The 12,650-nt window shown below is 54.4% G+C and overlaps 1 protein-coding gene across 1 annotated transcript in view; it reads left to right on the top strand.

The window, feature by feature from the left end:
• The window catches only part of ARMH3 (armadillo like helical domain containing 3), a 211,937-nt gene that overhangs the window by 48,020 nt on the left and 151,267 nt on the right, over window positions 1-12,650 (top strand). Inside the window, exon 13 of the mRNA XM_068258854.1 lies at window positions 7,021-7,096. Within this exon, the coding sequence (XP_068114955.1) occupies window positions 7,021-7,096 (76 nt within the window). The remainder of the gene's footprint in view (window positions 1-7,020; window positions 7,097-12,650) is intronic.

The following is a 12,650-nucleotide window of genomic DNA, read 5'->3' as shown; positions in this document are numbered from 1 at the left end:
CCTGTCAGGTGTGGTGGCTGTGTGGCCTGTCAGGTGTGGTGGCTGTGTGGCCTGTCAGGGGTGGTGGCTGTGTGGCCTGTCAGGTGTGGTGGCTGTGTGGCCTGTCAGGTGTGGTGGCTGTGTGGCCTGTCAGGTGTGGTGGCTGTGTGGCCTGTCAGGTGTGGTGGCTGTGTGCCCTGTCTGGTGTGGTGGCTGTGTGGCCTGTCAGGGGTGGTGGCTGTGTGGCCTGTCAGGGGTGGTGGCTGTGTGGCCTGTCAGGGGTGGTGGCTGTGTGGCCTGTCTGGTGTGGTGGCTGTGTGCCCTGTCAGGGGTGGTGGCTGTGTGGCCTGTCTGGTGTGGTGGCTGTGTGGCCTGTCTGGTGTGGTGGCGGTGTGCCCTGTCAGGGGTGGTGGCTGTGTGCCCCGTCTGGTGTGGTGGCTGTGTGACCTGTCTGGTGTGGTGGCTGTGTGCCCTGTCAGGGGTGGTGGCTGTGTGGCCTGTCAGGTGTGGTGGCTGTGTGGCCTGTCAGGGGTGGTGGCTGTGTGGCCTGTCAGGTGTGGTGGCTGTGTGGCCTGTCTGGTGTGGTGGCGGTGTGCCCTGTCAGGGGTGGTGGCTGTGTGCCCCGTCTGGTGTGGTGGCTGTGTGACCTGTCTGGTGTGGTGGCTGTGTGACCTGTCTGGTGTGGTGGCTGTGTGCCCTGTCAGGGGTGGTGGCTGTGTGCCCCGTCTGGTGTGGTGGCTGTGTGGCCTGTCAGGTGTGGTGGCTGTGTGGCCTGTCAGGTGTGGTGGCTGTGTGGCCTGTCTGGTGTGGTGGCTGTGTGCCCTGTCAGGGGTGGTGGCTGTGTGGCCTGTCTGGTGTGGTGGCTGTGTGGCCTGTCTGGTGTGGTGGCTGTGTGGCCTGTCTGGTGTGGTGGCTGTGTGGCCTGTCAGGTGTGGTGGCTGTGTGGCCTGTCAGGTGTGGTGGCTGTGTGGCCTGTCTGGTGTGGTGGCTGTGTGGCCTGTCAGGGGTGGTGGTTGTGTGGCCTGTCAGGTGTGGTGGCTGTGTGGCCTGTCAGGTGTGGTGGCTGTGTGGCCTGTCAGGTGTGGTGGCTGTGTGGCCTGTCAGGTGTGGTGGCTGTGTGGCCTGTCAGGTGTGGTGGCTGTGTGGCCTGTCTGGTGTGGTGGCTGTGTGGCCTGTCAGGGGTGGTGGTTGTGTGGCCTGTCAGGTGTGGTGGCTGTGTGGCCTGTCAGGTGGCTGTGTGGCCTGTCAGGGGTGGTGGTTGTGTGGCCTGTCAGGTGTGGTGGCTGTGTGGCCTGTCAGGTGTGGTGGCTGTGTGGCCTGTCAGGTGTGGTGGCTGTGTGGCCTGTCAGGTGTGGTGGCTGTGTGGCCTGTCAGGTGTGGTGGCTGTGTGGCCTGTCAGGTGTGGTGGCTGTGTGGCCTGTCTGGTGTGGTGGCTGTGTGGCCTGTCAGGGGTGGTGGTTGTGTGGCCTGTCAGGTGTGGTGGCTGTGTGGCCTGTCAGGTGGCTGTGTGGCCTGTCAGGGGTGGTGGTTGTGTGGCCTGTCAGGTGTGGTGGCTGTGTGGCCTGTCAGGTGTGGTGGCTGTGTGGCCTGTCAGGTGTGGTGGCTGTGTGGCCTGTCAGGTGTGGTGGCTGTGTGGCCTGTCAGGTGTGGTGGCTGTGTGGCCTGTCTGGTGTGGTGGCTGTGTGGCCTGTCAGGGGTGGTGGTTGTGTGGCCTGTCAGGTGTGGTGGCTGTGTGGCCTGTCAGGTGTGGTGGCTGTGTGGCCTGTCGGGTGTGGTGGCTGTGTGGCCTGTCAGGTGTGGTGGCTGTGTGGCCTGTCAGGTGTGGTGGCTGTGTGGTCTGTCAGGGGTGGTGGCTGTGTGGCCTGTCAGGGGTGGTGGCTGTGTGCCCTGTCTGGTGTGGTGGCTGTGTGCCCTGTCTGGTGTGGTGGCTGTGTGGCCTGTCAGGTGTGGTGGCTGTGTGGCCTGTCAGGTGTGGTGGCTGTGTGGCCTGTCAGGGGTGGTGGCTGTGTGGCCTGTCAGGTGTGGTGGCTGTGTGGCCTGTCAGGTGTGGTGGCTGTGTGGCCTGTCAGGTGTGGTGGCTGTGTGGCCTGTCAGGTGTGGTGGCTGTGTGCCCTGTCTGGTGTGGTGGCTGTGTGGCCTGTCAGGGGTGGTGGCTGTGTGGCCTGTCAGGGGTGGTGGCTGTGTGGCCTGTCAGGTGTGGTGGCTGTGTGGCCTGTCTGGTGTGGTGGCTGTGTGCCCTGTCAGGGGTGGTGGCTGTGTGGCCTGTCTGGTGTGGTGGCTGTGTGGCCTGTCTGGTGTGGTGGCGGTGTGCCCTGTCAGGGGTGGTGGCTGTGTGCCCCGTCTGGTGTGGTGGCTGTGTGACCTGTCTGGTGTGGTGGCTGTGTGCCCTGTCAGGGGTGGTGGCTGTGTGGCCTGTCAGGTGTGGTGGCTGTGTGGCCTGTCAGGGGTGGTGGCTGTGTGACCTGTTAGGGGTGGTGGCTGTGTGGCCTGTCAGGTGTGGTGGCTGTGTGGCCTGTCTGGTGTGGTGGCGGTGTGCCCTGTCAGGGGTGGTGGCTGTGTGCCCCGTCTGGTGTGGTGGCTGTGTGACCTGTCTGGTGTGGTGGCTGTGTGCCCTGTCAGGGGTGGTGGCTGTGTGCCCCGTCTGGTGTGGTGGCTGTGTGGCCTGTCAGGTGTGGTGGCTGTGTGGCCTGTCAGGTGTGGTGGCTGTGTGGCCTGTCAGGTGTGGTGGCTGTGTGGCCTGTCAGGTGTGGTGGCTGTGTGGCCTGTCTGGTGTGGTGGCTGTGTGCCCTGTCAGGGGTGGTGGCTGTGTGGCCTGTCTGGTGTGGTGGCTGTGTGGCCTGTCTGGTGTGGTGGCTGTGTGGCCTGTCAGGTGTGGTGGCTGTGTGCCCTGTCTGGTGTGGTGGCTGTGTGGCCTGTCAGGGGTGGTGGCTGTGTGGCCTGTCAGGGGTGGTGGCTGTGTGGCCTGTCAGGTGTGGTGGCTGTGTGGCCTGTCTGGTGTGGTGGCTGTGTGCCCTGTCAGGGGTGGTGGCCTGTCTGGTGTGGTGGCTGTGTGGCCTGTCTGGTGTGGTGGCGGTGTGCCCTGTCAGGGGTGGTGGCTGTGTGCCCCGTCTGGTGTGGTGGCTGTGTGACCTGTCTGGTGTGGTGGCTGTGTGCCCTGTCAGGGGTGGTGGCTGTGTGGCCTGTCAGGTGTGGTGGCTGTGTGGCCTGTCAGGGGTGGTGGCTGTGTGGCCTGTTAGGGGTGGTGGCTGTGTGGCCTGTCAGGTGTGGTGGCTGTGTGGCCTGTCTGGTGTGGTGGCGGTGTGCCCTGTCAGGGGTGGTGGCTGTGTGCCCCGTCTGGTGTGGTGGCTGTGTGACCTGTCTGGTGTGGTGGCTGTGTGCCCTGTCAGGGGTGGTGGCTGTGTGCCCCGTCTGGTGTGGTGGCTGTGTGGCCTGTCAGGTGTGGTGGCTGTGTGGCCTGTCAGGTGTGGTGGCTGTGTGGCCTGTCAGGTGTGGTGGCGGTGTGGCCTGTCAGGGGTGGTGGCTGTGTGGCCTGTCAGGGGTGGTGGCTGTGTGCCCTGTCAGGTGTGGTGGCGGTGTGGCCTGTCAGGTGTGGTGGCTGTGTGGCCTGTCAGGTGTGGTGGCTGTGTGGCCTGTCAGGTGTGGTGGCTGTGTGGCCTGTCAGGTGTGGTGGCTGTGTGGCCTGTCAGGTGTGGTGGCTATGTGGCCTGTCAGGGGTGGTGGCTGTGTGGCCTGTCAGGGGTGGTGGCGGTGTGGCCTGTCAGGGGTGGTGGCTGTGTGGCCTGTCTGGTGTGGTGGCTGTGTGGCCTGTCTGGTGTGGTGGTTGTGTGGCCTGTCAGGTGTGGTGGCTGTGTGGCCTGTCAGGTGTGGTGGCTGTGTGGCCTGTCTGGTGTGGTGGCTGTGTGGCCTGTCAGGTGTGGTGGCTGTGTGGCCTGTCAGGTGTGGTGGCTGTGTGGCCTGTCAGGTGTGGTGGTTGTGTGGCCTGTCAGGTGTGGTGGCTGTGTGGCCTGTCAGGTGTGGTGGCTGTGTGGCCTGTCAGGTGTGGTGGCTGTGTGGCCTGTCAGGTGTGGTGGCTGTGTGGCCTGTCAGGTGTGGTGGCTGTGTGGCCTGTCTGGTGTGGTGGCTGTGTGGCCTGTCAGGGGTGGTGGTTGTGTGGCCTGTCAGGTGTGGTGGCTGTGTGGCCTGTCAGGTGTGGTGGCTGTGTGGCCTGTCGGGTGTGGTGGCTGTGTGGCCTGTCGGGTGTGGTGGCTGTGTGGCCTGTCAGGTGTGGTGGCTGTGTGGCCTGTCAGGGGTGGTGGCTGTGTGGCCTGTCAGGGGTGGTGGCTGTGTGCCCTGTCTGGTGTGGTGGCTGTGTGGCCTGTCAGGTGTGGTGGCTGTGTGGCCTGTCAGGTGTGGTGGCTGTGTGGCCTGTCAGGTGTGGTGGCTGTGTGGCCTGTCAGGGGTGGTGGCTGTGTGGCCTGTCAGGTGTGGTGGCTGTGTGGCCTGTCAGGTGTGGTGGCTGTGTGGCCTGTCAGGTGTGGTGGCTGTGTGCCCTGTCTGGTGTGGTGGCTGTGTGCCCTGTCAGGGGTGGTGGCTGTGTGGCCTGTCAGGGGTGGTGGCTGTGTGGCCTGTCAGGTGTGGTGGCTGTGTGGCCTGTCTGGTGTGGTGGCTGTGTGCCCTGTCAGGGGTGGTGGCTGTGTGGCCTGTCTGGTGTGGTGGCTGTGTGGCCTGTCTGGTGTGGTGGCGGTGTGCCCTGTCAGGGGTGGTGGCTGTGTGCCCCGTCTGGTGTGGTGGCTGTGTGACCTGTCTGGTGTGGTGGCTGTGTGCCCTGTCAGGGGTGGTGGCTGTGTGGCCTGTCAGGTGTGGTGGCTGTGTGGCCTGTCAGGGGTGGTGGCTGTGTGGCCTGTTAGGGGTGGTGGCTGTGTGGCCTGTCAGGGGTGGTGGCTGTGTGGCCTTTCTGGTGTGGTGGCTGTGTGCCCTGTCTGGTGTGGTGGCTGTGTGCCCTGTCTGGTGTGGCGGCTGTGTGGCCTGTCTGGTGTGGCGGCTGTGTGGCCTGTCTGGTGTGGTGGCTGTGTGGCCTGTCTGGTGTGGTGGCTGTGTGGCCTGTCTGGTGTGGTGGCTGTGTGGCCTGTCTGGTGTGGTGGCTGTGTGGCCTGTCTGGTGTGGTGGCTGTGTGCCCTGTCAGGGGTGGTGGCTGTGTGCCCCGTCTGGTGTGGTGGCTGTGTGGCCTGTCAGGTGTGGTGGCTGTGTGGCCTGTCAGGTGTGGTGGCTGTGTGGCCTGTCAGGTGTGGTGGCTGTGTGGCCTGTCAGGTGTGGTGGCTGTGTGCCCCGTCTGGTGTGGTGGCTGTGTGACCTGTCTGGTGTGGTGGCTGTGTGCCCTGTCAGGGGTGGTGGCTGTGTGCCCCGTCTGGTGTGGTGGCTGTGTGGCCTGTCAGGTGTGGTGGCTGTGTGGCCTGTCAGGTGTGGTGGCTGTGTGGCCTGTCAGGGGTGGTGGCTGTGTGGCCTGTTAGGGGTGGTGGCTGTGTGGCCTGTCAGGGGTGGTAGCTGTTTGGCCTGTCAGGTGTGGCGGCTGTGTGGCCTGTCTGGTGTGGCAGCTGTGTGGCCTGTCAGGGGTGGTGGCTGTGTGGCCTGTCGGGTGTGGCGGTTGTGTGGCCTGTCGGGTGTGGTGGCTGTGTGGCCTGTCGGGTGTGGTGGCTGTGTGGCCTGTCAGGGGTGGTGGTTGTGTGGCCTGTCAGGGGTGGTGGCTGTGTGGCCTGTAAGGGGTGGTGGCTGTGTGGCCTGTCAGGTGTGGTCAAAAATAGAACGCGTATAACAGGCGTCTTATTGAAGGTATTACCTGAATCTGCATATGCTGGTTTGGTGTCTGCATGGGTGTCTCGTGGCAGAGAGGAAAGGGTGATTGTAGCTCTTGCTGCAGACAGAGACCTCCCCGTAGGACAGAGCAGGGAGTCTGGCTGTGATTACGGGTAAACAATCACCTGAAGACATCATGCCGTGTGACGTCTTCTGTGGGTAGGTGACCCTGATAACATTGGGGTCCTGTGTATATAATGAGATGAGGCTCTGCTCTGACCCCGATATTCGTGTCCGCAGTGTGAAAGGCGTCCGGGTGATGAAGAGCCGGAACATCAGAAACAGAAGGTTTTACCAGATCAGCGTCCTGTCCGTCTCCTCCAATCATCCCGCTAGAGCTGCGGGCAAACGGGCCTACAATTATTATTATTATTATTATTATGTTTGCCTGCAGCTCTCCTGTAATTGGCTCTCTCGATAAAGTGTGATATGAAATGAGATAAATCAGCCGATAGAATCAGTAATCCGCCACCCCAGACACAGATACAGCCAGTGTGTCGCCTAGGCAATGGCCTGACATACTGGATAATGCTCAGACTGCAGCAGCGCCCCCTGCTGGATGCTGGGTGCAGCCTGTGTCTCCCCCTGGTGGAGGGGCTCCTGGCCTCTGACCTCCTCTGCCAGGGGAAGCCTCTGTGTCTGGGGGGGCTGCCAGTCCTGCCCTTCTCTCTCCTAAGATGATGATCAAAAAATAATCTGAAATAATTTTGCTATTTTTTTGTGTCCAATTTTTCTATTCTTTATGGGGTAAATCTTACAGGTTTAGGGGTTAAGGGGGGCCTATGGGAAACCGATTGCTTGTATGGGGAATGTTAGAGCACACTTGAAGTGAGAGGGATATGGATGCTGCTAGATGTATTTCGTGTTAAACAATACCAGTTGCCTGGCTGTCCTGCTGATCTTCCTGGCTGCAGTAGTGGCTGAATCACACCAGAAACAAGCATGCAGCTAATCCAGTCACACTTGAGTCAGAGTATCTGATCTGCTGCATGCTTGTTCGGGGTCTATGGCGGAGGATCATCAGGACAGCCAGGCAATATGTATTGTTTAAAAGGAAATAAATATGTCAGCCTCCACATCTCTCGTCAGGTGTGCTGTAATGCATGTGGCGATCAGTGAGTGTGATGAGGGAGTTTTCTGACCCTTGTGTGGTCAGCGGTAGTTACGTGGCTTTTTGTTAATTGGTGTATTTTTGTGTTTTATCCTGAACAGAACGAATGAGGCGATTTTACTGGCGCTCTACGAAGCCGTGCATCTGAACAGGAACTTCATCACTGTGCTGGCGCAGGTCAGTCCACCCGGAGCCCCGCCTTATCCTCCCTGGAGCTAATGCAAATATATGCTAATTGTGTGCAAATGTGTGCTGCTTAAAGGGATACTGTAGGGGGTCGGGGGAAAATGAGTTGAACTTACCCGGGGCTTCTAATGGTCCCCCCGCAGACATCCTGTGTTGGCGCAGCAACTCACCGATGCTCTGGCCCCGCCTCCGGTTCACTTCTGGAATTTCTGACTTTAAAGTCAGAAAACCACTGCACCTGCGTTGCCGTGTCCTCGCTCCCACTGATGTCACCAGGAGCGTACTGCGCAGTCGCAGACCATACTGGGCCTGAGCAGTACGCTCCTGGTGACATCAGCGGCAGCGAGGACACAGCAACGCAGGTGCACTGGTTTTCTGACTTTAAAGTCTGAAATTCCAGAAGTGAACTTGAGGCGGGGCCAGAGCATCGGTGAGTGGCTGCGCGGGCACAGGATGTCTGCGGGGTGGGGGGGGGGGGGCGGAGCATTGGTGAGTGGCTGCGCGGGCACAGGATGTCTGCGGAGGCGGGGCCGGAGCATCGGTGAGTGGCTGCATGGGCACAGGATGTCTGCGGGGGACCATTAGAAGCCCCGGGTAAGTTCAGCTCATTTTCCCCCGACCCCCCTTACAGTGTCCCTTTTAAATATAGCAGCCATGCCATATACATATATTTGCATACAATTTACATAACATTTGCACCAATTTAGGATTTTTTTGCATTCCGTTGTTTTTATCGCTTCAATTCATCTTTAGAATTAAGATTTTCATGTATTTAATACAACAATATTTGAAACAAATTCTGGTATAAAAATGTACTTTTTGCAAAATGTAAAAAGTAATTAGATAGCTGCAGCTCACGTTCATAGTTGTTACAGGGGAACTTCAGCCTAAACAAACATACTGTCATTAACCACTTCACCACTGAGGGGTTTTACCCCCTGAGCACCAGAGCAATTTTCACCTTTCAGCGCTCCTTCCATTCATTCGTCTATAACTTTATCATTACTTATCGCAATGAAATGAACTATTTCCCAGAACGTCATTGGACAGCACCCCTGGATGAGACTTGTCTCCCTCCCAATCGTGGACAGGAACTGCAAAAGAAAGATTTGCATAACAAATAGGCAGCCATATATAAGCTACTAGCTTACCCTCAGTACTTCAGTTCAGTTTCCTGTCCCGGACGGAATGCAGAGGAGAGGTCTCCAGAGTGCTATCCTTGACAGGTGTTCAGGGGCAACGTCTTTCAGGGCTCCAGTTAGGCTGATTCAGGTGACAGTGGGAGCCCTGCAGCGTGGAGGAGGCTTCTCCGTGCAAGGCAGCGGAGATATAGCGCAGGCGCGCTTGGGAGACAAGGTACTTCCGGGTCTTCCCGGAAGTCGTCACGCGCAGCGTCCAGTGTGACTCAGATCAGGCGGCAGGCGGCCGCGGCGGTCATTGCGGATCAGCATCAGCTGATCCGCTAAGGTAACGGTTTACAGGCGGCAGGTGCCGCAGAAGGGGGATAATTATGCTAATACGCTTAAGCAATTAAGCGGCAGGTGCCGCGGCTGGCTAACCTTTGAAAGGCTTATGCAAATGAGAAACATGCTAATGAACTGAGTATTCAGGTGGCTGTTTGCATTTCTTTGTGTCATGTGATGATTATTTAAATCTGTTTCCTGACTCACTCTGGTTGTCTAAAGTGAGCATGGAGGACGCTTCTGGGTCAGCTCCTGCGCAGTCTGCCAGGCCAGCCCAAGATACCTCTCTGGCAAGTACTTATGTACAAATTGTACAGTGTGTATATATGTGTATTTTTATATATACTAGAGAGGGTACTAATGGTTGGTTTGTTATTATGTTTTTTAGCCAGAAAAACATGAAAAGCCTGGAAAACAGGACAAATCTGACAAATCTTCCACACAGTCTAGTGGATCTAGTAAATCTGTGAAGAAATGTGCCATTTGCTCCTCTCGCTTGTCATCCTCTACCTCAAAAAAGCTGTGCCAGGATTGTACAAACAAACTGGTTAAGGATGAATCACCAGTAATCTTTAAGGATCTGATGGGATGGATGCGGTCAGAAATGTCTTCAGCCATCAAGGAAATTAAAGATTCTGCCATTTCTTCTCAGACTGTAGCTCCCAGCCCTGCTGAAATGCCTGGTCCTAGCAATGAGGTTCCTGTTAACCTTAATGTCAGTGGTTTATCTCCAATTCCTTTATCTCGTACTCCTGTGCAGGCTAGGAGAAGCAGAGATAGTGAGGTAGAAGGTTCTCAATTTTCTGAGGGAGAAATTTCTGCATTAGATGAAATATCTGAGGGGGAGGAGATGGATAAGACTGAAAAACCACAAAAGTTTGCTTTTTCTACAGAATTAATGAAGGATCTTTTGACATCCATGCATGAAACAATGGGTATTAAATCAGAGCAAAAACCCTTGTCACCCCTTGACCAAATGTATGAGGGATTGGCGGACCCCCAATCCAGGTTCATCCCGGTCCATTCTACTCTTAAAACTTTGATCAAGAAAGAGTGGCAAAATCCTGAGAAAAGGGCCTTTTGGCCAAAATCTTTATCTAAGCGTTATCCTTTTTCTCCTGATGACCAGGCTTATTGGGGCCCTCCGCCAAAACTAGATCCGTCCTTTTCCAGGGTTTCAAGAAAATCAGACCTTATGTTTGAGGATTTCGGAAACCTTAAAGACCCAATAGACAAGAAAATGGATAATGTTTTGCGTAGGGCTTGGGAGTCTGCTTCATTAACTTTTAAACCGGCAGTAGCATCGACAGCAGTGAGTCGATCTCTGAAGTCTTGGTTGGCAGAATTACAGTATAAAATAGCAAATGGGGTGTCTAGGGAAGAAATCCTTAATGACTTTCCTAAAATCACTAATGCCTCAGATTTTATGGTTGATGCAGCAGACGATACGGTTAAATTAACAGCCCGTACCACCGCACTAGTGAACTCAGCTAGAAGGGGAGTATGGGTTAAGACATGGAATGGGGATAACTCATCCAGATCTAAGCTTTGTGGTATCCCCTGTGAAGGAGATCTTCTGTTTGGGTCTAAGCTGGACGATACACTAGATCGTACAGCAGATAATAAGAAAAATTTCCCAAAGAAGCGCCCCTTTCAGAATAAACGGCCATTTCGGGCCCCCGCTAAAAATGAAACGGATAGTAAATCCTCCAGGGGTAGAAGATGGGCTCCTTACAGGCAACAAGGACCCCGCAATACCGCTACTAATACTAAAAAGACAAACAAACAATGACGCCATCATTCCGGTGGGGGGGAGAATCACCAACTTTTACGAAATATGGCAACAACTATTCACCAATCAATGGTTACTAAACATAATATTAGAAGGTTACAAAATAGAGTTCGAACATCTCCCCCCTCAAAACTTTGTCTTAACACCTTGTCCAAAAGACCCAGCCTTATTAGTAGCCCTCCAGTCAGAAGTAAAGTCTCTTCTTCAGAAAGGAGTAATTCGACAGGTTCCAGCATGTCAAAGAGAACAGGGATTCTACTCCCCAATCTTCCTGGTAAAAAAGCCTCAGGGAGCCTATCGATTGATTCTAAACCTAAAGAAATTGAATCTAAAAGTCAAATACAGGAAGTTCAGGATGGACAATATTCGATCTGTGGTTCATCTTTTACAGAAGGACGATTTTTTGGCATCCCTAGACCTGAAGGATGCGTATCTACATCTACCAATCCATTTATCCTGCCAACAATACCTGAGGTTTGCCGTGTGGATGGAAGGAGAGGTAAGACATTTTCAATTTAATGCCTTGCCTTTCGGACTATCGTCTGCCCCATGGCTATTTACTAAGGTTATGTCTGAAGTATTAGCTCTTCTCAGGTTAAGACACGTTAATATTGTCGGTTACCTTGATGATTTTTTATTATGGGGTTCTTCTGAAAAATCCGTTAATGATCAGCTTTTTATAACTCTGGGCGTCCTCCAGGAGTTAGGTTGGTTAATTAATTGGGAAAAGTCTGCTCTGATTCCTTCCCAGTGTCTAGAATTTTTGGGTTTCAATATTTCTACCAGAGAAGAGAAACTGTTGTTACCTGATAGGAAGATCATTGCTATTTTTAATAGTATTTTCTCATTTCAGAAATTAAGAAGCATATCGCTAAGAAAAGCCATGGCTCTTCTAGGACTTCTAACCTCTGCCTTTCCGGCGATCCAGTGGGGACAGTTCCATGCGAGATTTCTACAAATATGGATTTTGAAATCTTGGAACAGGTCTCTGGTGACTCTAGACAAGAAGATCATCATTCCACAAAGTGTAAAGACTTCCCTTATCTGGTGGCAACGTCTGGATCATCTATCTCCAGGTCATCTATGGAATTATCCACAACAGAATACAATCACAACCGATGCCAGTTTGTGGGGTTGGGGAGCCCACTTCAATTCTCTGCCGGCTCAAGGATCATGGAATATGACAATAAGGTCACAGTCATCGAACAACAGAGAGTTGCAAGCAGTATGACAAGCCTTACTACATTTCGGCCCCCTAATAGAGAATTCTCATGTCAGAATAAGAACAGACAACAGGAGCGTTGTAGCTTTCCTGAACAGGCAAGGGGGCACGAGGAGTCAATCCTTATGGGAAAAGACGGCAAAGATCCTATTCTGGTCGGAGAGAAATCTTTTATCTTTAACTGCGATACATTTAAAGGGAACCTCAAACCACTTGGCGGACTACCTCAGCAGGAGGAAGTTAGACTCGAACGAGTGGTCACTAGATCTGGAAGTTTTTCAGCAAGTGACGTTACAATGGGGTTGCCCAGAAGTAGACCTATTTGCAAGGAGAGCGAATGCGAAATGTCAACAATTTTGTGCCCTGTTTCCAGAGGACCTACCTTGGAAAGTAGACGCCTTCTCGATCAATTGGGGAGAGTTACTGATGTATGCATTTCCTCCAATACCATTGCTACCACGAGTAATAAAAAAGATTATTCAGGACAAGGCTCGAGTAATCCTGATAGCTCCACTATGGCCAAAGAGACCATGGTTCACGTCACTAAGAACACTAGCGGTTACAGATCCGATAGTCTTTCCTCCCATACCTCACTTGTTGTCCCAGGGTCCAGTGTGGCATCCGAGTTTAAACAGCCTTCACCTTTCAGCCTGGAAGCTGAATGGGGCATCCTGAAGTCCAAAGGCTTTTCAGACGAATTATCAGAAACCTTGATACAGAGTAGGAAGAAGGTGACTCGAGTAATATACCAAAAGGCCTGGAGAGTGTTTAACGAATGGTGCTCGGAAAGATCTTGTGACAATACATCACTTAAATCCGTATTAGAATTTCTTCAGTGTGGATACAAGAAGGGGCTTAGTATAAGCACTCTGAAGGTACAGGTATCTGCTCTAAGCGTATTTCTAGAAAGACGGCTGGCAGAAGAAAATCTAATTTTAAGATTCTTCCAAGCTTTAAAGAGACTGAAACCAGCAATCAGGTCCAGAATACCCTCATGGGATTTAAATACTGTCTTACAGGGGTTATGTGAAGCCCCTTTTGAACCATTATCACAGATTTCGGATAAAT

Source organism: Hyperolius riggenbachi, chromosome 10 (genome assembly GCF_040937935.1).
Source record: "Hyperolius riggenbachi isolate aHypRig1 chromosome 10, aHypRig1.pri, whole genome shotgun sequence".
In the NCBI taxonomy this organism is placed as follows: Eukaryota; Metazoa; Chordata; class Amphibia; order Anura; family Hyperoliidae; genus Hyperolius; species Hyperolius riggenbachi.
Note: the sequence above shows the minus strand (reverse complement) of the source record. Positions and strands in the feature narration are given on the sequence as shown.